Raw genomic sequence first — 23783 nt, forward strand, 5'->3', positions numbered from 1 at the left:
TGCTGTCTTTGAAAGATAGGCGCAGGAGTGCTGTCAGCATTGCTGCAGAGATTGAAAAGGTGGGGGGTCAGCCTGTCAGTGCTCAGACCATACGCCGCACACTACATCAAATTGGTCTGCATGGCTGTCACCCCAGAAGGAAGCCTCTTCTGAAGTCTCTACACAAGAAAGCCCGCAAACAGTTTGCTGAAGACATGTCAACAAAGGACATGGATTACTGGAACCATGTCCTATGGTCTGATGAGACCAAGATTAATTTGTTTGGTTCAGATGGTCTCAAGCATGTGTGGCGGCAATCAGGTGAGGAGTACAAAGATAAGTGTGTCATGCCTACAGTCAAGCATGGTGGTGGGAATGCCATGGTCTGGGGCTGCATGGGTGCAGCAGGTGTTGGGGAGTTACATTTCATTGAGGGACACATGAACTCCAATATGTACTGTGAAGTACTGAAGCAGAGCATGATCCCCTCCCTCCGGAAACTGGGTCGCAGGGCAGTGTTCCAGCATGATAATGACCCCAAACACACCTCTAAGACGACCACTGCTTTATTGAAGAGGCTGAGGTTAAAGGTGATGGACTGGCCAAGCATGTCTCCAGACCTAAACCCAATAGAACATCTTTGGGGCATCCTCAAGCGGAAGGTGGGGGAGCGCAAAGTCTCGAATATCCGCCAGCTCCATGATGTCGTCATGGAGGAGTGGAAAAGCATTCCAGTGGCAACCTGTGAAGCTCTGGTAAACTCCATGCCCAGGAGAGTTAAGGCAGTTCTGGGAAATAATGGTGGCCACACAAAATATTGACACTTCAGGAACTTTCACTAAGGGGTGTACTCACTTTTGTTGCCGGTGGTTTAGACATTAATGGCTGTATATTGAGTTATTTTGAGGGAAGAATAAATTTACGCTGTTACATAAGCTGCACACAGACTACTTTTCATTGTGTCAAAGTGTCATTTTGTCAGTGTTGTCCCATGAGAAGATATACTTAAATATCTGCAGAAATGTGAGGGGTGTACTCACTTTTGTGATACACTGTATTTTATAAAATATGTATTTATGTATTATACATGAATATTTACATTTGAATAGTTAAGTTGTAATGAGCACCTTTAAATCCAGGATTGCCAGGTGGTCCACACAGTCCTTCATTTCCAGAATCACCTCGGCTCCCAGGTCTTCCACGTGATCCTGGAAAACCTGGATCTCCTCGGTCTCCCTGATCAGTTCCAGGGCCACCAGGACCAGGAGGACCAGGGGGTCCACGAAAACCTATAACAGTAAAAGAAAATTAGGATCACAGTATTCACATCTTGGCAGCATGAACTCCTCAAAATTTATGCCCGATTTAATAAAGGATCAGTTAGAGAAAGTTGTGTGAAAACTGTTTTACTAAAAGCATTCTGAAATGTTCTTACTAATGAAAATATTTTTTTGTCATGAATAAAATTTTCATGTAAATGTTGCCAGGTGTTGCATACCTTGTTCACCTGTTAGACCAGACAGACCTGGGTCTCCTGAAGCACCAGGAATATTAGAGGGTATAGATATCCCACGAGGGCCTGGAGCACCTGGAAAACCTGGCTGACCAGGAAAACCTAACAAAGACATCAACAAAAGCATCAACATCTTGGACCTTGGACCAAATACTCCCAAGTACACAAACATGATGGACTAGCCCAACAGGACTATTGGGAACCTAAAATGTGCTTTTAGATGTTAGATGTTTTGCCACATGTAGGCCTTCTGAGGCTGCCTGCTGATTATAAAGGTGGTATAAATCTGTATAAAAGCAGGCGTATGATGATAAGTTTGATACACAGAAATATTTTTCTCACCCCTCTCTCCTTTGAACCCCTTTCCTCCAGGCAATCCTGGCACACCAGGCACTGATGAGCCTTTTTGTCCCTTCAATCCGGCCAAACCAGGCCCACCAGGTAACCCACCCTCTACCAAACCTGAACACAAAAATCAATAGTATTGCTTGAGTCAAAACAGAATTTATTATGGTTACATAAAAAGACTAAGTGGAATCTTTTAAAATGCATTTGTGTTCATGCAAATTTGAGCCTCTCACCAGATGCTCCTGGTTGACCTTTTGGTCCTGGAAGTCCATTGAGTCCATGTAAACCAGAGGATCCAGGTAAACCTATAAAAAAGTAGGAAAGTGTTTTTTGAATATGGTAGTAAGCATCATAGATGCTTAGTAATTTTAGTCTTTACACTCTTACAGATACTGCAAGACAGCAATTTTCTTCAGAAACCATAAAGTTCTGTCAGTCAAGCAGTAAAATAGGGTCAGAAGTACAGATACAAAACACTCAGTCACTCACTCACTTTCATAACAGCTTATCCAGTTAGGGTCGTGCTTGGGGGGTTGTGCTGGAACCTATTCCAGGTTTTCAATAGGCGCAAGGCACACAGTAACACCCTGGACGGGGTGCCAGTTCATCGCAGGGTAGACACACACACATACACACACACATATACACACACACCCATTCACCTATAGGGCAATTCAGTGTCTTCAATTAACCTCACTGCATGTTTTTGGACTGTGGGAGGAAACCGGAGCTCCCGAAGGAAACCCACGCAGACACGGGGAGAACATGCAAACTCCGCACAGAAAAGACCCAGACTGCCCTGCCTGGGGATCGAACCCAGGACCTTCTTGCTGTGAGGCGACAGTGCCGTGATGCCCAGATACAAAACAGTAGAATAAAAAGCTTTTTTAATCACTTAACCAATAAATATCTGTCCGTCCATCCATATGGATTAATAATTCGGATAGATGGATATAATTGGATACAGAATACATTAGGAAAATGTAATAGCACTTAGTGTCACTGTACAATGACAATGAAATTACAATGTACCTACCAATCAACATTTGGACAAGAAACCAGCTATTAAAATAAAAACTATCTATGGGAATTTAATCCACACCTGAGCTCTAAATAAATAATCCATTTTAGCTACTTAAAAAAAGATTATATTTCTAATTAAACTAACCTTTCTCTCCTGCCCTTCCTGGAGTTCCAGAGAGACCTTGCTCACCATCCCGACCCCTCTGTCCCTGGTAACCAGGGATACCTCTGTCACCAGGAAAACCAGCCAGACCTGATCGAAGGCACAAACATGTTTAAAACATAAAAAGACATTTCACAAAATACTGAAAACAAGCTATGTCACAAAGGCTGGTATATCAATGGTCAATGGGTTACCATTAAATCCAGGTCTTCCTGAATCTCCAGGTAGACCCTTCTTCCCAGGGATCCCAAAACCACCTGACAAACCAGGTGAACCCTGTTCACCAGGACGACCTTGACCACCTGTACATGGATAGAAATAAAAAGAGTCAACAACAGTAAAAACCAATGCACCATAATCTGCACAATGCAGCTAGCATTAATTCTTATACATTTAAAATACTAAATCATTTCATACAGAGTTTAGGACATCTATACTTCTATACCATCTGCTTGCTTTTCCCCACACCATTTCATTGGGTTTGACCCAAAACACTTGAACTTGAGCAGTGTGCATCTGAATGCCTGCAGGCTTGGTGAGATGATTTTTTTAATTGACTTACTTGAAACTGAGGACAGAGGTGCCCACAGATTATGGTTTGGACATTTTACACGATACTTTAATTCTATTTTAAAACATAAAGTAACAGACAGTCACACAATAAAGTAAGCTTCTTAGAGTTTTCATTCCTCACAGACAGTGAATGGAAGTAAAGAACTAACCAGGGTACCTAGGCCCCATGTTGTTGCATGGCAGTCATTTTTACAGCTGTGCCATATACATAAGTATTTTTACAAGTGTAATAATATTAAAACAATAGAGTTGATCTGGTTTACAAGAAGTCTATTACTAAATAGTAAAGAAAACAAAACGTTAATGCAAAAAACTCACCAGGGATTCCAAAATCTCCCACAAACCCCTTTGGCCCAGGGGCTCCGGGTGTTCCAGTAGATTCACCCTTGTCACCTATATAACATGAGAAAATCAATACATCAAACATTATGATAAAACTAAAATCACATTGTCCAAGGTCATGCACAACTGTTTGCAGCTAAATTCAACTACATTGCCAACTAGTTAATAATAAATTACAATTTACCTTTGCTTCCAGGAAATCCTGGACTACCAGGCGACCCTGGCAAACCAGATTCTCCATCATCACCCTGTACACACACAAAAAACAAAATGCAATGAGTAACTGTTTATACAACATACATATAATACAAATCCATAATCCTTTAGACCTTTTTTGCATATAAAGCAACTGTATTAAGCGCTACATCAAGTGCTATTAAAGGCCTTAAATTTTGAAACACTCAATAAGCCATTTTGAATTTGTCACTTTTGGCTTACATACTAAAACAACACCAAAATGTTTTAGTTTTATTCATACATTAGTGAGTACCAAAAAAAAGGTCCAGCTTCTGAAATGTATTAAAAACTATAAATTAAAATTAAAGGGTTAAAAACTTTCTTGATTTTATACTTTATAGAGCCACATGTTTTACTCAAGCATTTGGGTGTACCGGACAGCATCCATCCATTCTTGATCCAGTTACCCTCAGAACATAAAGTTTTCACTATTCTGAAGTCATAAAAACCACTACAACTTCAGTTCCTGGTGAGTGATTAGTTAGACCTTTGGCTATTTTGAGAGGTGGATTACTAATCTAAATCACACATTTTAATACTAATATTAATCACACTAATTAAATTTCAATTATAAATCAGATATGATATGTAATTTTTACTTTAATCTCAAGGGTTATGTACAAAAACAATTGAAAAACGTTTCAAACAGAAATGTTAAAACTCTGAACAAAAAGCCATTGCTTAAATTAATAGCAAACATTAAATAGGCTTACCCTTGGTCCAGGCATGCCAAGAAAGCCAGAAACACCAGGTGCCCCTTTAGGTCCCGAAAAACCAGGAGAACCTGGCCGGCCTGGAAAACCAGGATCACCAGGTAAACCTCTGAGCTGGTTAAAGGATCCTGGTAGACCAGGTAAGCCATCACGACCAGGCAACCCTTGAGGTCCTTTATCACCTGTTGAGAGAAAAATGTTAAGTGTGCGTATAAACATACTAATAATATTTTTTTCTTTGTTTTATGTTAATGATGTTCTATACATTTTAAAATTGTAACACAAAACTCAAAATTAAAGAGGTTTAAATGAAAAGGAACAGTAAAATATTTAACTTAAAATGTTGTCTTTTATATTTACATGTGTAATATTGTTTATATTCATTAAACTTTAGGATAATTGTGTATGGAGCTGTTGGACTGCCTTGTTTAAAGGGTACAGCTGAAGACGAAAGTTTACACACATAAATGAATGTAATGTTCCATGAATCCATGTTGTAATGTTGTTTATCCATGATGTTTTTTAGTTTTCATCGTCTTCCAAGTCCTTCCATGTGTCCTGTCATAACACTGCCTTCAGGGTTGACATATTGATGCCTAATACCACGCCCAGAGTAATGTAACTTGCAGGACTGTGCAGCAACGTAGTTCAGTAGCTATTTTTATTCTGGCCAACTGGTCATTATTTTCTTTCATGAGATTTTCAGCAGTTTTTTGATGCACTTGTTCTCCTAAATATCTCATGCAGTGCGGTCTGAGGGCTCAAAGGTCACACACATTCAACAGTAGTTTCCATCAGTGCCTCACACTGCTTGAGCTTGCTCCGGATTTCCTGAATCTCTTTCACAATATTATATATGGTAGATGGTGAACGACCTAAAATATTTGCAATCTTATTTTTGAACTGTACTTATAACAAAGTAGTTTGGCACAAAGAGGTGATCCGTGGCCCATATTTGCTAGCAAAGACTGAGCCTTAGGTGGGTACTCCTTTTATACCCAGTCATGTTACCCTCAGTTATTACCATTTTACCTGATTATTTGATTAATGTAGAATGTAGCAAATACTTCTAATGTTTTTTTGTTTTTTTTTCTAATTTCGCCCTGTCCTAACTTTTTAGGTGTTGCAGGCACAAAATTTGTTTGTAATTCTGTTTATAATTAAAGAAAAATACAATAAGTTGGTCAGTAAAAACATTAAAATACAATTCTTTGTTCTTTTGTCAATTAAATAAAGGTTTAATAAATCACCAATTATTTTTGTTTTATTTTACAAAATGTCCCACCTTTTACTGAAAATTGGGTTTGTAGATATTAAGTAATTGTGTAATTACTTGTTTTTTTTTTTGTATTTTGTTTATGCATTTTCTCCCGACTTCCAGCATGCCCAAATTGCCCGATTGCATCATGCTTCCTTGCCACTAATGCCGATCCCCGCTCTGATTGAGAAGAACGAAGCTAACCCATGCCCCCTCCGACATGTGGGCAGCCATATGCATTTCTTCACCTGCACTAGGTGAGTGCTAATGTGGATCAGCCCTGTGTACGGAGAGACACACCCTGATTAACGCACTCCTTCCTCACCCCTGTGCAGGTGCCATCATTTAACCAGCAGAGGTCGTAATTGCATCAGTTACGAGGAGACCCTATCCGGCTTACTACTACCCCACCCCTATATGAACAACAGGCCAATCGTTGTTTATGTGGCTGCTCAGCCGAGCCGGATGGCAGAGGTGTAATTACTTCTTAAATGTGATTATTTGTGCTTCCAACTAAAAGCAAAAAAGTTACACTATCTGGTGTTTCAGTGTGACAGTTACTATGTTATTAAAATAGTTAATGTAATTACTTGGTTTTCATTTTGTTAAAAAAGGTGATGGTACCATCATAAGTAAACACAACATAATAGACCATGTCTAAAAGATAACTAGGTATATTACTTAGACCAAGAATCAAAACTGCAGACATTAAAGGTCTGTATACTGTAGGTTTTGAAAATAAAAAGAGCAATAGAGTAATGAATCCCATGGAGACTATACACACTTGTGTCTTGCTGTTAGAGAGGTCCCCTTATGTTAAACTTGTATAATCACAGACTGAGGTCACCTATTTGTATTATATTTATTATATGGGCATAGAAAAACTCAGTGACCATGTGAATGTTTCTGTACCTCTTTGTCCAGTAAAACCAGTCAGACCTACAGCTCCAGTAACACCAAAGTCACCCTTTAAATCAGAAGGAATGCCTGGAGATGGTGGTCCTGGTGGACCTTGTGCCCCACGGTCCCCTGGAACACACACACACACACACACACACACACACACACACACACAGTTATTTTGATTAGATTTTTAGCAAAGCCGTTCATGTACACTAATTCGTAATGAAAAAGGTTTTTTTAACAACCATCTGATTCTACTAAAATGTTTTAGGGATTTTCTCTCACATACCTCTGGCTCCAGTAAATCCATTTTGTCCAGATAAACCATCCTGTCCTGGTGTTCCAGACAGACCTTTTCTTCCTGGAAATCCAAAACCTCCACTACGTCCTGGTAAACCAGGGAAACCAACTAAACCTGGCAACCCTTTCGCTCCTTTAAAAGAAAAAAAAATTCACAGTAGTGATTAGGACATATTATAGACCTAGAAAATGATCAGTTTTGACAATGTACAAACTGGACAGAAAATAATAATGACATTTTTAAAAAATGAAAAAAACATATAAAAACAGGTTTGGACCTGAATGTAGCTGGGTAAAAGAAGTCAACAAGGTATCTTATTTCCCCAGAATTAACTGGAGTTAGATAATAGGGGTATGTTTTCTGTCCATTACCTAAATAGTAGATTGCTATTCCATGTTAGGTCAATGCTGGTAAACAAAAAAAGGCCAGGCTAGCATGCAGCCTGCTAAATGAATTAGCTAAAACAATTAAATTTGTATATGTGTCCTTCTTCTGCATTTTGTAGTGCATCTATATATATTTTTAGTAACTTGGCACGGGCTTGGTACGATTTTGTTGGCTTGTTAATCTTGGGGGCTTGTGACGGCACACCTTTGATGCAGCAGCCATTAGAACACCACCCTGCGCGCTGCTGGTTTTAGTTTTGTTTTGAGAGCTCCATGGTGAGGCGCTCACTGCCCTATTACAAAATCACTGCTTTCCCAGACATTAAATTCACTTTGATATACCTTATTTGCTTTATTATTTTCCACTGTTCTAGTTGTTGTTTTTGAAATAAGAATTGTAGCTGTGGTCACATGATTTTTCACTATTTTGATGTAACATTACTGACACTGTCAGACCTTTCTTGTCAGCAGTTTGTAGTCACAATAGTAAAAGTGTGCATTGACAAACAACATAAGTACCATTATGTTGTTAGACTGATCACTACAACTTACAACCAAAAAATCCACATCATGTATGTACTTTTAGCATTAAGCAACATTTAGTTACATTTAGCATACCTTTCACTCCTGGCCTTCCTTGTGCGCCATTACGTGTTAAACCAGGAGGTCCAGGGCGTCCAACTGGTCCCTGACCTCCAGGAATTCCACTTCGTCCAGGAAAACCCTTTCCACCACGGCCTGAGAGTCCTGGGTTTCCTCTTGCACCCTTGGGGCCTGAGAAACCTTGAAGATCAACAAAAAGGGGGTCATACATTTTTTTCAATTTCAATTTCATCATATAATTTCCTTGTTTGTATACTGATGATTACATGTACAAATAAAAGCTCTCCAATTAGAAATAGCAAAAGCTGTTGCACAGTTTAATAGGGAAATTTCTTAAAAACTTATCAGCATCCTTATTTGGTAAACTGAATGTTTAAAATCATATTTCTGCATAGGGAGCATTTACAGAAGCATATTGCTGCCACACAGATAAAAAAAAAAGCCGTCAGTATGTGGTTATAACAAGAAAAGGATGTCGTTATAACGAGAAAATATGTTGTTATAACGAGAAAGCATGTCGTTATAACGAGAAAATATGTTGTTATAACGAGAAAGTATGTCGTTATAACGAGAAAAGGATGTCGTTATAACGAGAAAAGGATGTCGTTATAACAAGAAAAGGATGTCGTTATAACGAGAAAATATGTTGTTATAACGAGAAAGCATGTCGTTATAACGAGAAAATATGTTGTTATAACGAGAAAGTATGTCGTTATAACGAGAAAAGGATGTCGTTATAACGAGAAAAGGATGTCGTTATAACGAGAAGTTCATTACCTTAACTGCTGCATAGCTGACGGAAGCATATCTGCCGATGAAGAGAAAGCTTGCACACATGCAAGATGCTGTAGCTTGTAACCTTGCAGCTTGCCGCGCCGATCAAGATTCTCCTGTAGGAGCAACAATGTCTAAACTTAGTTTAATATTCAACATTTGTCTGACATTTGGCATTCTGATCTAAATAAGTGGTTGAAAAAACACCTAAGACCTTCTTATTTTATGATTTCTTACACGAATGAAAATAGTCAACATACTACAAAAACAATTTTATGTTCATTTTAAGATTACGTCTATTTATCTAAAGAAAGGTTATAATGAAACCGTTTATCAAGCTCCCACTTCATCTAACGAGTTAGGGACCGTCATAAATCCAACTGAGAAACGTAGGAGACATTTACTTTGCACTTATCCAGACAAATAAATCCATTTAAATCTTGTATTATTTGTATTTTTGGAAATATAATTTGTATATTTGAAATATACATTTATTACAGATTTATTGATTTTTATTTAAATGTAATGTAAAATAAATACTATGTTTTAAAAAAAATAAGGTTTGTGTAGTAGGTGAGAAACATTGATGTGTTTATGTAAAAATTGTTTGACATTAATTCATCAAATCAAGATTTAAATGGATTTATTTGTCTGAATAAGTGCAAAGTAAATGTCTCCTACGTTTCTCAGTCGGATTTATGACGGTCCCTAACTCGTTAGATGAAGTGGGAGCTTGATAAACGGTTTCATTATAACCTTTCTTTAGATAAATAGACGTAATCTTAAAATTAACATTAAATAGTTTTTGTAGTATGTTGACTATTTTCATTCGTGTAAGAAATCATAAAATAAGAAGGTCTTAGGTTTTTTTTCAACCACTTATTTAGATCCGAATGCCAAATGTCAGACAAATGTTGAATATTAAACTAAGTTTAGACATTGTTGCACTGTTCCTAAAGCTACAGCATCTTGCATGTGTCAGCTATGCAGCAGTTAACATAATGAAATTTTCTCGTTATAACGACATCCTTTTCTCGTTATAACGACATCCTTTTCTAGTTATAACGACATACTTTCTCGTTATAGTGACATCCTTTCTCGTTATAACGACATATTTTCTCGTTATAATGACATACTGACGGCTTTTTTTTTTTATCTGTGTGGCAGCAATACGCTTCCGTAAGCATTAACAAAAGGCTCAGTCCTTTTTATGAGCAAGGACGGGTTGAAGTTCAATAATGCAAAAAAAATATATATATATATATATATATTTATATATTAATATAATATAATTTCACCATTTTCAGTCCATTACACACTCGGGTGGTGCAGTGGTAAAATATGCTAGCTCACTACTACTGTGATCCGGGGTTCTAGTCCCAGCTGTGCTATCAGCTGATTAGGCATCTACACAGAAATGACTATGCATGTCTGAACAGTCTAGCCATTGAGAGGTGCACTTGTCAGTGCGCTTTTAGTGCTGGTCTAAGGTAAGGATAAAAATGAAAAGGGTTGAATCATGAAGGGCATCTGGCATAAAAACTGTGCCAAATTAGGTATGCGGACCAGAATGATCCACTGTGGCTAACCCTAAATATATTCAGGAGCAACCAAAAGAAAAAAAGTATTGTAAAAAATCTCTCTGCATAATAAGCAAGGTCAAAAATAACAGTACATGATTGTTATCTTTGAACCCTTTAAAACCCACATGTTTTTGTAATAAATATAGCAAGTGTTCCTTCCCTCTGCATTTGTATTTAGTTTACAACTATTTTTCATTATCAATCTCAAACATCAAAACTGTGCAATGTCACTTGAAGACAAAAATGATAAAGGAGTGCTGACTGTCATGGACTTGACAGTCACATGACCTAAACCATATAAAAGATTTTTGGGATAACTTAGGAGTGACCACCGCATAGCTGGTCCACATACCAGACTTGGCACAGTTTTTATGCTGGATGCCCTTCCTGATGCAAACCTCTTATTTCTCTCTTGGCATGGGACCAGCACTGAAAGCGCACAGACAGGAAGCTGACATTGACACATTCTAAAGCTTCTACAGATTCTAGAAACTTACATGAAGGCTCTCATGTAGGTGGATGAATTTGTTAATCTCACACAAGCAGATTAGGGTCATAGCAATGAAGCTTTTGGCTAAATTAGTACCGCTTTATGGCATTAGTTTTATCGAATACACACTGGTTTAACCACACAAAGCTGGGTGGAAACCTTTAAACAAGATAATAAATTAAATTTATTAAAAATACCCATTTTTCAGAAAAGTTGGAACACTTTGTAAATGCAATAAAAACAAGAATATGTGATGTTAATTATTATCTTTTCACAAAAACAATTTTATATTTACAAAAACAATCAAGTTGGTTAATGTAGTTAATTTAAGATTCAAGAGAATTAACAAATCACAGATTCTTTATTTTACTGCATTTTACAACATTTTCAAACTTTTGTGAAAATGGGGTTTGTTTAATTAATTAATTAATTAATTAAATAGTTATATTTAAATACACAGTATTGCTGTATCACTTTATTAAAGCATGTTCCTTTTCACTTTTTGCTTTGGTTAGAACATTTAGCTCATCAGGACTGAATTCATCTGATTAGTCAAATAATGAGACAGGAAGGAAATGGTTGTTAAAGAAAGTTAGTACTATAGAGAATTAGTTGGGAATTAGTTGGAAAGATACTATTTCTCACCTTGGCAGCCTAGAGAAGTGACCCAGCACCAAGAACAGAGGAGCAAAACACAACAAATGGAAGTGATGAGAAGATGGAGATGGTGGAGGTGGTGACAGAGAAAGAGAGAGTAGGAGACATAGAAAGAGAAAGTTGACACAAAAGAGGAGAGGAATACAATAAGATGCACTGTATCTATGAGAAAGTTCAGTGAACGGTGGAATCCAGTGACAAACTTTTTGCATTATACCAAATGTACATTGATGATATTTTCATCCAAAGTGTCTTACAACTGTGATAAAATACAATCCGTTTGAGCTGAGGATGCTGCGCATGGGCCCAACAGTGGCAAGTTGATGGTGGTGGAGCTTAAAGCAGTGACCTTCAGACCACTAGTACAAAAACAGCAGCCTAGGACGGTGATGGAATAACACACTCTTTCGACAAGTGTGGAACCGCTGTCTGTTTTTTTAAATGCATTTTCTCCTGATTTTTTTAGCACGTTCAATTTATACCCAATTGCGTTATGCTTCCTTTCCACTGGAGCTGACCCCTGCCCCGATTGAGGAGAGTAATTCGCTCAGTTATGAGGAGTCCCTATCTGGCTTGTCCTACCCTATGAACAACAGCCAATCATTGTTTATGCAGCCTCCCAGCCCAGCCGGATGGCAGAACTGAAATTTGATACAATGTATCTGAAATCCTAGCTCTGGTGTGCTAGTGTGTTTTACCGCTGCGCTACCTGAGTGGCCGCTGTCTGTTTTTTTTTACAGAGCTTTCTTTATGTACAGAGAACCATGCTATTATCCCTGTATTTCTCCACCATTTAAGCCGGCGGCACGACCAGACAGTAGCAAGGAATTTCCTATCCAGTCCTCTGTCCTTTAGACATTGCCTGTGTTTGTTAAGCATCTAGCCAGGCAGATGGTGCTGCTAAGACTGAGTGGTGTTGAACTAGTGTATTAGAATGCTGCTCCATCAGAACAATAACTTAAGCCACTTCACACCCTTATGAGATACTCACTGAGCCATGCCGTTTCTTAATTAAAAAAAGAACAAACACAAACATAGCAGCTCTCTCACCTGCAGGCCCAGGAATTCCAGGATTCCCAGGGGGTCCTTGAAGTCCAGGGATTGCTTCAAACACCTCTCCTGGAGGACCTGGTGGTCCTTGAAATCCTGGAAAACCGTTTACACCTCGTTCACCCTTTACGCCTGGGAAACCACTGCGTCCATCAAAACCTAAAAAAAAAATAGTCAATATTAATTAACAAATCTTATCTAGACACAGTATTTATGCTTCTGGGGGAATTATGTATTTAAGCTATCATAGCTACCTTATGTCATGTAAAAACCTACCAGGTCCACCTGTTAATCCAAGAGTGCCTGGTTGACCTTTGTCTCCAGGCTCTCCTGGTTGTCCTATAGGTCCACGGACTCCTGGAGATGCCCCTAAAATTTCGCCTGCTGATCCTTTTTGTCCAGGAAAGCCAGGCTGGCCATTTCTCCCTGGAGCACCTGGTGCACTACGGCCTGGAACACCTGGTAAACCTGGATCTCCTCTGGGTCCAGGAAAGCCTGTAAAATCAGTTGTATAAAACTGAATCAATTCAATAACAAATTCTCACAATGTTTTTTATTTTATTGCAGTTGCCCTTAAAACTGGTTACATTTGCATTTTTGTTCAGTGGTAGAACATTGAGTCAGCGTTTGTAGTGAAGAGAAGGCAACTATTTCACTGACATTTAGAATTGTTACCATATAAAATCCAAGCAATTTTAGGATGAAGGGCCTTGCATAGAGTAGCCTAGAGTAGTAGAAGTGCTGGGACCAGCAATCTTCCAATTACTTGTATGGTACCTTAACCTCTTAACTACACATTCTGTCATTTCTGTTATTTTAATAGGCTCATACCTTGCTTTCCTGGTAGACCTCCAGTGACTTGATCACCTCTTTCTCCTTTCAATCCATCAAAACCTGGTCGTCCACTTCGTCCTATAGGACCAGGCTGACCTTTCGGGCCTAACACACACAAACAAACATAACACACACACAACTATACCTTAAATCACAGCAGAGATGGAGACTAGAGTCTGTGACGTAAGACGCACACACATCGACTTCAGACTCGACTCGGACTCGTTATAAATGACTCGGACTCGACTCGTGACTCGCAAAAAATGACTTGTGGACAACAGAAGTCAGCAACATTAGTTATGTGTGACAATTTTATATATGTATGATCCAACATCATTCTGATCATGTCATTTTCTGCTCTCTAATAACGCTCCAGCCGTTTTAAACTGCAACACACGCAATGGGTAAATGTTACAGCCAGCCGGCGTAGTGATGAAGCATCGCTCCCTACTCCCTACACAGTTTAAAGTTCACTTCATTTGAAAATTTTCGTTACCTTTGGATTGCAATCTCACTTAAAATGGTGGAATACGTAGTGCACAGTAACAGATAATGTGAATGGAACGCTCCTACAGAATTGGCGCTAATGGTTGGAAGAACCGCTTTCTGAACCAATCAGACCTTCTGATTTTAATTTTTAGTAAGAAATGCTGTTATTTGCATTTATTTAGTTTGCAGCGACACACAGATGATGTGTCAATGAAACACTTGATTGGCTTCCTAACGAGTTCATGTTTTACTTCACAACCAGCAAAAGTTTGGAGGTTTTTAATTATAAGCACATTTACAAAATAACGGATTATGTTCCTAATGGGACAACACACAGTTATAAATGTAATAGCATTTGGAAGAACATAAGCTAAGGTTAAGTTTTTTTTTATCTGAACTTACATATTATTTTATATTGACTCGTGACTTGACTCGGTCACTAGTCTAAAGACTCGTGACTCGACTCAGACTCGTATTTTGTGACTTGTGAACATCTCTGAATCACAGATTCTTTGTCATTTTTTAATTAGATACATATTAAGATCTACATCATTACCTGGTACTCCAGGCCGTCCAGGTTGACCAGTGTCTCCAAGTTCTCCTTGAAATATACAGGGTAGTGTTGCTCCTGTGAAGATCCATATGATCATTGGTTACATTTAGACACAGACCAGTCACTAATAAGGGACACCACAAGTCAATTATATGACCATAAATGACTGCACAGATGCCTCTGTATAATAGTCCCAAACTAATAAATACTAGCAGAAAGCATGTAACAGACAACATATAGGTTTACTATTCTTGAAAATCAAAACAATTGATGTTTGATCTAACCATTGATATTTGAATAATTTTGTTAAGTGTTAATTAGAGAATTAATTAATTAAAAAAACATTTAAAATTGTGTAAGTTTTACTAGTTCTGTGCACTCAGGTGGTGAAGTGATCTGTTACTCTAGCCTACCACTACTTAGATATGGGTTCAAATGTCAGTGGTGCTATCCACTGGCCTGGCATCTACACAGACATGATTGGCTATGTCTGAGGGTGATGGCCAAACCCCTGCAATAGATTGGCTGATGAAAATGAAAATAAACAATTGTACAAATTCTTTACATTTATGCTTTGTGACCAACAAACTTCGTGACCAACAAAAAATACCACTTTATATACAGAAATAATTGTAGATATAAAAAAAAAAGTTGTTTAAATAATTTCCTGACAGTAAGTATATTTTTAAGTGTAAAACTAATTCATCAGTTGTTATTCTTATAAAAAACATATTTGTTCCTAGTTTTTTCTTATGAAATGTCAGGAAAAACAACTAATTTTTCATTGGCTTGGTCCCCAAGGGGGGCATTGCCTATTGAACATACACAGTATAATGTATTCCAGGTGACTCCACTGTCATAAATCCTCAACAGAGATCAAATTTGGCCAAATTTGTTAAAAGGGCATGCATAAAGCCAATTGGTAGGGCATTTTTTCAGTTCAGTTTCATTCTAATGGAGCCCAACAGCTAATGTTAGGGTCTAGAGCTGGAGTGTCAAAGTAATTTTCACCGAGGGCCACATCTGCATTATGGTGGCCCTCAAAGGGCCGATTGTAACTTATCCTGCTGTGATTGCAGTCCGCCTTTTAAGTCTTGGACAATTTGTTGTTATTCTTAGAGGCTAAATTCTGTGTTTGGTGTCAAAATGCCAAATTTATACTGTGTATTTATAATGTATATCTACATTTATATTGTACTCCTTTACCACAGACATGGCCTCATAACACAAAAGACGCACTGGTTTTTCTTCTTGAAGCACAAACTTGTATTCACTTTCCCATCATTCATTAAATTCTCTACCTTTTGCTTTAGTTTTCTGTTCTTGTACATTTTGGGATTATTTGTAAATATTTCTCAACATCACTTGTTGGAAAACCGCCTCAGTTAAATGCTGATGTGGAAACACTGCCATCTAGTGGCGAGATGCGGTCACTTTGCGGGTCACAAATTTGTCATGCATTGTGGGAGATGCAGTTTATGTACGATTTTACAATGTATTTTAAGACAATCATACGTCTTTTAAGCTCTCGCCACATAAAATGATAAAATGATGCGGGCCTTGAGTTTAACACATATGGTCTAGAGGATTCTCAACCTGAAGTAGGTGTACCAGAATGTTACACTTGTACCAGAATCTACAATCTACAGTGTTACTGCTCTAATAAGAAAAAACAACTCCAAAATAATGTTTTTAATATTTTGCAACTGATTATCAAATGAAGCTCTTGAAATTAAACTTAAGTAATTATACATAATTACAAATTTTTGATTCCAAATACCTGTCTTGTTTGTATCTCCAATATTTTATTTGCATCAAACAGCATAGCACAGCTAATCACATGCAATAGATTTTGTTAGCTGATAAAAGCTGATACAATGACAGTAGGTGCACATGTTGTATGCACTGGATATAAGCTGAAGACACATTTGCAGTAAAGACAAAGCAAGCACATAGATTCAAGCAAACCAGCCGACAAAAACTATAAACAAATCTCTGGCAGCATCAATCCTTTTCTGACATATTTCTTTTAATCCCAACAACTGTGCTGCCTGCCTAGTTGCTGTGGCTCAAGCTTACTTCAGAACATTCAACAAGTGCTCCTACTATCCACTGAGTAAACCACATGATTAAAGTAGACAACTTGAGCATTTCCAAAAATATGATGATGGCTAAAAGCCAGGCTAAAGCTTGTGGTGTCTGACTCAATCATCACCCTAAAATGTTCTACAGGCTACAGCTCTGGGCTTCTCACCTCCCTTTCCGAACAAGGCTTCATTAAGCCCCACCTGAGAACAGCTGTCACCTAGTCAGACAACATGCAAGGGTAAGACAGATAGCAAGAGATGCGGTCAGTCAATCAGTGTTCATTCAAGCAGCATTATTTATAGCATGAGCATAAAGATGATTAAATTATTAGCAAAGTATTAAAACAGCAATTTTAAATAAACATTCCACCAAAGCAAAGCAAAAATTCCATTGCACAGAGATATGGAGAGTGGAGTAGATTTTAGTAAATATGATTTCCCATCTACAATTAGTTAAATACAGTTGATAATTAACAATTATATCTTGATTAAATCTTTCTTTTTTGATGAATTTCCACAAACTCTCAATTTCTCAGTGAATGGATCAATCATCAATTAGGAAAATGTTAGCACAGGCAGAATAAGAAAAGAAATCTGCATATACAGTGGGGCCAAAAAGTATTTAGTCAGCCACTGATTGTGCAAGTTCTCCTACTTAGAAAGATGAGAGAGGTCTGTAATTTTCATCCTAGGTACACTTCAACTATGAAGAAAAAAAAATCCAGGAAATCACATTGTAGGATTTTTAAAGAATTTATTTGTAAATTATGGTGGAAAATAAGTATTTGGTCAATAACAAAAGTTCAACTCAATACTTTGTAACATAAACTTTGTTGGCAATGACAGAGGTCAAACGTTTCCTGTAAGTCTTCACCAGGTTTGCACACACTGTAGCTGGTATTTTGGCCCATTCCTCCATGCAGATCTTCTCTAGAGCAGTGATGTTTTGGGGCTGTCGCTGGGCAACACGGACTCCACAAATTTTTATGGGGTTGAGGTCTGGAGACTGGCTAGGCCACTCCAGGACCTTGAAATGCTTTTTACGGAGCCACTCCTTCGTTGCCCGAGCAGTGTGTTTGGGATCATTGTCATGCTGGAAGACCCAGCCACGTTCCATCTTCAATGCTCTCACTGATGGAAGGAGGTTTTGGCTTAAAATCTCACGATACATGGCCCCGTTCATTCTTCCCTTAACACGGATCAGTCGTCCTGTCCCCTTTGCAGAAAAACAGCCCCAAAGCATGATGTTTCCACCCCCATGCTTCACAGTAGGTATGGTGCTCTTGGGTTTTTCTTCTTCCTCCAAACACGACGAGTTGAGTTTTTACCAAAAAGTTTCATTTTGGTTTCATCTGACCACATGATATTCTCCCAATCCTCTTCTGGATCATCTATATGCTCTCTGGCAAACTTCAGACGGGCCTGGACATGTACTGGCTTAAGCAGGGGGACACGCCTGGCACTGCAGGATTTGAGTCCCTCTCGGCGTAGTGTGTTACTGATGGTAGCCTTTGTACTTTGGTCCCAGCTCTCTGCAGGTCATTCATCAGGTCCCTCCGTGTAGTTCTGGGATTTTTGCTCACCGTTCTCATGATCATTTTGACCCCACGGGATGAGATCTTGACCCCAAGGGAGATTATCAATGGTCTTGTATGTCTTCCATTTTCTTACAATTGCTCCCACAGTTGATTTATTCACACCAACCTGCTTGCCTATTGTAGATTCACTCTTCCCAGCCTGGTGCAGGTCTACAATTTTTTTCCTGGTGTCCTTCGACAGCTCTTTGGTCTTGGCCATGGTTGAGTTTGGAGTCTGACTGTTTGAGGCTGTGGACAGGTGTCTTTTATACAGATAACGAGGTCAAACAGGTGCCATTAATACAGGTAACGAGTGGAGGACAGAAGAGCTTCTTAAAGAATAAGTTACAGGTCTGTGAGAGCCAGAAATCTTGCTTGTTTGTTATTGACCAAATACTTATTTTCCACCATAATTTATGAATAAATTCTTTAAAAATCCTCATTTTGTCTCTTATAGTTGAAGTGTACCTATGATGAAAATTACAGACCTCTCTCATCTTTCTAAGTAGGAGAACCTGCACAATCAGTGGCTGACTAAATACTTTTTGACCCCACTGTACACACATAAGAACACAGACGTACACCATGACAAATAGACTTATTAATGTTACCATGGCTGCCTACAAGGTTTTGCACTAAAATTAAAAACCCTGTGTTTAACCTTGGCATATTATACTACAGGGGTTGGACAAAATAACTGAAACACCTGGTTTTAGACCACAATAATTTATTAGTATGGTGTAGGGCCTCCTTTTGCGGCCAATACAGCGTCAATTCGTCTTGGAAATGACATATACAAGTCCTGCACAGTGGTCAGAGGGATTTTAAGCCATTCTTCTTGCAGGATAGTGGCCAGGTCACTACGTGATGCTGGTGGAGGAAAACGTTTCCTGACTCGCTTCTCCAAAACACCCCAAAGTGGCTCAATAATATTTAGATCTGGTGACTGTGCAGGCCATGGGAGATGTTCAACTTCACTTTCATGTTCATCAAACCAATCTTTCACCAGTCTTGCTGTGTGTATTGGTGCATTGTCATCCTGATACACGGCACCGCCATTGGATGCACATGGTCCTCCAGAATGGTTCGGTAGTCCTTGGCAGTGACGCGCCCATCTAGCACAAGTATTGGGCCAAGGGAATGCCATGATATGGCAGCCCAAACCATCACTGATCCACCCCCATGCTTCACTCTGGGCATGCAACAGTCTGGGTGGTACGCTTCTTTGGGGCTTCTTCACACCGTAACTCTCCCGGATGTGGGGAAAACAGTAAAGGTGGACTCATCAGAGAACAATACATGTTTCACATTGTCCACAGCCCAAGATTTGCGCTCCTTGCACCATTGAAACCGACGTTTGGCATTGGCACGAGTGACCAAAGGTTTGGCTATAGCAGCCCGGCCGTGTATATTGACCCTGTGGAGCTCCCGACGGACAGTTCTGGTGGAAACAGGAGAGTTGAGGTGCACATTTAATTCTGCCGTGATTTGGGCAGCCGTGGTTTTATGTTTTTTGGATACAATCCGGGTTAGCACCCGAACATCCCTTTCAGACAGCTTCCTCTTGCGTCCACAGTTAATCCTGTCAGATGTGGTTTGTCCTTCTTGGTGGTATGCTGACATTACCCTGGATACCGTGGCTCTTGATACATCACAAAGACTTGCTGTCTTGGTCACAGATGCGCCAGCAAGACGTGCACCAACAATTTGTCCTCTTTTGAACTCTGGTATGTCACCCATAATGTTGTGTGCATTGCAATATTTTGAGCAAAACTGTGCTCTTACCCTGCTAATTGAACCTTCACACTCTGCTCTTACTGGTGCAATGTGCAATTAATGAAGATTGGCCACCAGACTGGTCCAATTTAGCCATGAAACCTCCCACACTAAAATGACAGGTGTTTCAGTTATTTTGTCCAACCCCTGTATGTCCATGTGTTGTTGTTGTTAATGCATTAGATATGTGCTTCAACTGGTAGCATTAAATTCATAATATAACATTGACATTGACATTCAGGTAAAGTAAAATAAACTGTAATTAATGGTCTAATAATTGCTATACAGTATACTTATAATTACATACAATTACATTATGCACATTTTGCTACCATACTCGGGGGAATATTTAGCCCTTCTATATGTTAACAGTCTCAATTAGTTTACATTTACTGAAGTAAACAAGATATTTTACAACAACTGTGTCATATCAATAATTCCAATTTGTAAATCATTAAGCTTATTGTACATTATATATTTTCTCCCTTTTTTTCCTTTTTTCTTTATGCTTCCTCTCCACTGATGCCGATCCCCGCTCCGATTGAGGAGAACGAAACTAACACAAGCACCCTCCGACACGTGTGCAGTAGCCAACTGCATCCTTTCACCTGCACTAGGCGAGTTCATATGCAGATCAACAAACTCTTTTCCTGTCTCTGTGCAGGCGGTCCATATCCAGCTTTCCCACCCTGTATGAACAACAAGCCAATCGTTGTTCATGTAGCCGCCCAGCCAAGCTGGATGGCAGAGCTGAGATTCAAACCGATAAGTTCGAAATGTCAGCTCTGGTGCGCTAGCGTGTTTTACCGCTGCGCCACCTGAGCAGCTAAAACCATTCTCAAACCCATTCTTACCTTAAGCTCACTGAAATGTATTAGTTTCTTCAGTAATTAATGTATGTTAAAAAATAAGTTTTTAACTGTTAGTTTTTTTGTAAATCAAGCAAATAAAGTGAATTTAAATGAGATGTTTAACTTAAACATGTTCACTGTACATGTACACATACAGTATATACAATATATAAAATGTATGCTTGTCTATAGTATATTTAGTTTTCACACTTTCCAGGCCTATAAAGATGCAAAAATATTGTTTATATGTATGTTTTTCCATTTATCAGCTTTAGTTCTATCCATTTAACATATCTAGTACTTACCTGGTGGTCCTGGAAGTCCTGGTTGTCCTGGAAGCCCCATAATACCTGGGTCACCTTGTAATCCCATAGAACCTGGGAGGCCTGGGAAACCAGTGCCAGGTTCACCAACTGCGCCAGGCTGCCCCTTTAATCCAGGCAATCCAGGAAGGCCTCTGTCACCAATGACCCCAAAACCAGGCTCTCCCTATATAAAAAAATCAATCAAATTATAAACTATAAACACCAAGACACAAAGGCAAGTTGGTCTTAAAGAAAGAACTGTAAAATACTGGGTATAATATGCAGATTTTTATGTTTCTGATTGGCTAGCAACCTACCAGTGGTCCTTGAGGCCCAGGGTAACCAGGGGTTCCATCTCTTCCAAGTAGGCCGATGTCACCTGCAGGCCCAGGAGGCCCTGTCCTACCAATGTCACCCTTTTGTCCTTGACCTCCAGCAAAATAGGGATTTCCCTTCTCTCCTTTACGCCCAGTAAAGCCCTGCTCTCCAGGATAACCCTTAAAATATGCACAGTATCAGACATAATTTATCACAATAGCAGAGCACAATCGCAGACACCGTAGTTTTTCTAAGACTTCAAAAGCATTTTAAATTTTAGGTAAATACCAGGTAAAAAATTTTTTTTTAAATTATGTTTAACTTAGATAGTCTATGATAACCAGGTCTGCATCATAAACCACATACTGTACTACAAAATTATTACAGAACCAACAGTGTTGATGTTAATGGCATTGGAACTGCTACAACATTGTGTTTGTAATGTAACCCACCCCATTACATGGTACAAAAGTGTCTATTAAGAAATTAATTGTAACATTATTTAAAATATATTTGCAATTTTTTTTCAAAGTATACATATCAGATTTTGCAGAAGGGGATGCAAACATTAAAACTAGTATATTTTTTTACTGTTTTACATGAAATCTCTTAGCATATACTGATTTTGTATTTAGAAGATAAAGATATGGGAAATAACAGTAAACAGTGCAGACCACTATCTGACTGTAATAATAACAACAGTTTTTTTTTACAGCCATGGAGAAGTTTTTGACTGGGTTAAATCTAAATTTGCTTTCTAAAACCTTCAAACAAATCAACACAAAGTTGAATATATATATATATGTATATATATATATATATATATATATATATATAAATGAGTTATTATAACTGTTCACATTGTTTTTTATGCAACAAACCTTTTATAACTTGGCTTTGGTCAACAGATCAGCTTAGATTAGCTAGACAATTGGTTATCAGCTGCACAGTTTTAGTTTTTTCAGTCATGTTTCTTACACTTTGCCCCTGTGGCCCACGTTGTCCTGAAAATCCTTGGTCACCAAGCTCTCCTTTTTGCCCATTGTTTCCTATAAGACCAGGAGGCCCTTTAAATCCTGTAGGTCCCTGTTCCCCAATGGTTGGTCCACCAAGGCAATTACAATCTCCAGGATCGCCTACAAACATAGAGAGATTAAAATGACTTATGTAAAAATGTACACCAACCCATTAATCTCAAGCTGTGCCCTTTGTTTAGCACAATGTTACTTACCATAGGATCCTTTTGAACCTTTTTCTCCTGTTGGCCCAATGTTTCCTTTCTGACCTTTGGTGCCAGTTATATCCACTGGATACGGTCCAACTTAAATTAGTTTAGCAAAATAATACAATTATTTATTTTTTATACACATACATACAAATGTTTAAAGATTATTTATTTTAAAGACATTTATTGTGCTGCAGTAAAACAACTGAAATTGATTGTTTATTTTATTTAGTGATATGTTAGAATGGTTAGCATCATCAGGTGATGATTACTCGAATTACCTGGCAAAAATGATATTTCTGCCAAAAATCTCATAGTACACAAAAACAACTGTCTCCATTGACTTAGATATTAAAATAAGTAAGAGCCTTCAGGATGTTTTTTTACTGCACATTTGAAAACAGTTAATGAACATAACAGCAATGTACAAGACTTTAGCTTCTAGTTCTAGTACATTCTTTTACTTCTGTGATAACAGCAAATGTGACTGAATCATTATTCCAGCATAAAACAATGGCGGAGGTTGGAATAACTCTGCTACTGATTTGTTGACTGGACCAGTTTGTGTTGGCTGCTAAATAACAACAGTAATTGAATGCTTTTAAACTTTATAAACTCAGTTTCATGAATGGACAAAAAATCTGAATATGTAAATGGATTATGAAAATACTATTAAACTATTACCAAGTGATGTTGGTAGCCAGTATGATACAACAATATTTATTAATCTTTAGTTTTTGCCTTATTCTGATTAGGGTCACAGTGGGTCTAGGACCTACCTTTGTCAAAATTATTTTGCCCTGAAAGTTTAATTACATTTTCTGATGAAAAATAAAATGATCTTCTATACGTAACGTAAAAACTTTAGATTA

At 38.3% G+C, this 23783-nt stretch overlaps 1 protein-coding gene across 1 annotated transcript in view; it reads right to left on the reverse strand.

Annotated features, from left to right (window-relative positions):
• Positions 1-23783, reverse strand: part of col4a6 (collagen, type IV, alpha 6) — a 113497-nt gene that overhangs the window by 6265 nt on the left and 83449 nt on the right. The window contains exons 21-40 of the mRNA XM_062994254.1: positions 22918-23007; positions 22665-22822; positions 21686-21865; positions 21369-21552; positions 14776-14847; positions 13728-13835; positions 13173-13391; positions 12897-13055; positions 8358-8522; positions 7342-7485; positions 7062-7178; positions 4892-5073; positions 4126-4189; positions 3918-3992; positions 3221-3328; positions 3009-3116; positions 2074-2145; positions 1835-1954; positions 1478-1594; positions 1107-1268 (exon numbers count right to left, since the gene is read on the reverse strand). Of these exons, the coding sequence (XP_062850324.1) occupies positions 1107-1268; positions 1478-1594; positions 1835-1954; positions 2074-2145; positions 3009-3116; positions 3221-3328; positions 3918-3992; positions 4126-4189; positions 4892-5073; positions 7062-7178; positions 7342-7485; positions 8358-8522; positions 12897-13055; positions 13173-13391; positions 13728-13835; positions 14776-14847; positions 21369-21552; positions 21686-21865; positions 22665-22822; positions 22918-23007 (2604 nt within the window). The remainder of the gene's footprint in view (positions 1-1106; positions 1269-1477; positions 1595-1834; positions 1955-2073; positions 2146-3008; positions 3117-3220; positions 3329-3917; positions 3993-4125; positions 4190-4891; positions 5074-7061; positions 7179-7341; positions 7486-8357; positions 8523-12896; positions 13056-13172; positions 13392-13727; positions 13836-14775; positions 14848-21368; positions 21553-21685; positions 21866-22664; positions 22823-22917; positions 23008-23783) is intronic.

Source organism: Trichomycterus rosablanca, chromosome 4 (assembly GCF_030014385.1).
Source record: "Trichomycterus rosablanca isolate fTriRos1 chromosome 4, fTriRos1.hap1, whole genome shotgun sequence".
Lineage (NCBI taxonomy): Eukaryota > Metazoa > Chordata > Actinopteri > Siluriformes > Trichomycteridae > Trichomycterus > Trichomycterus rosablanca.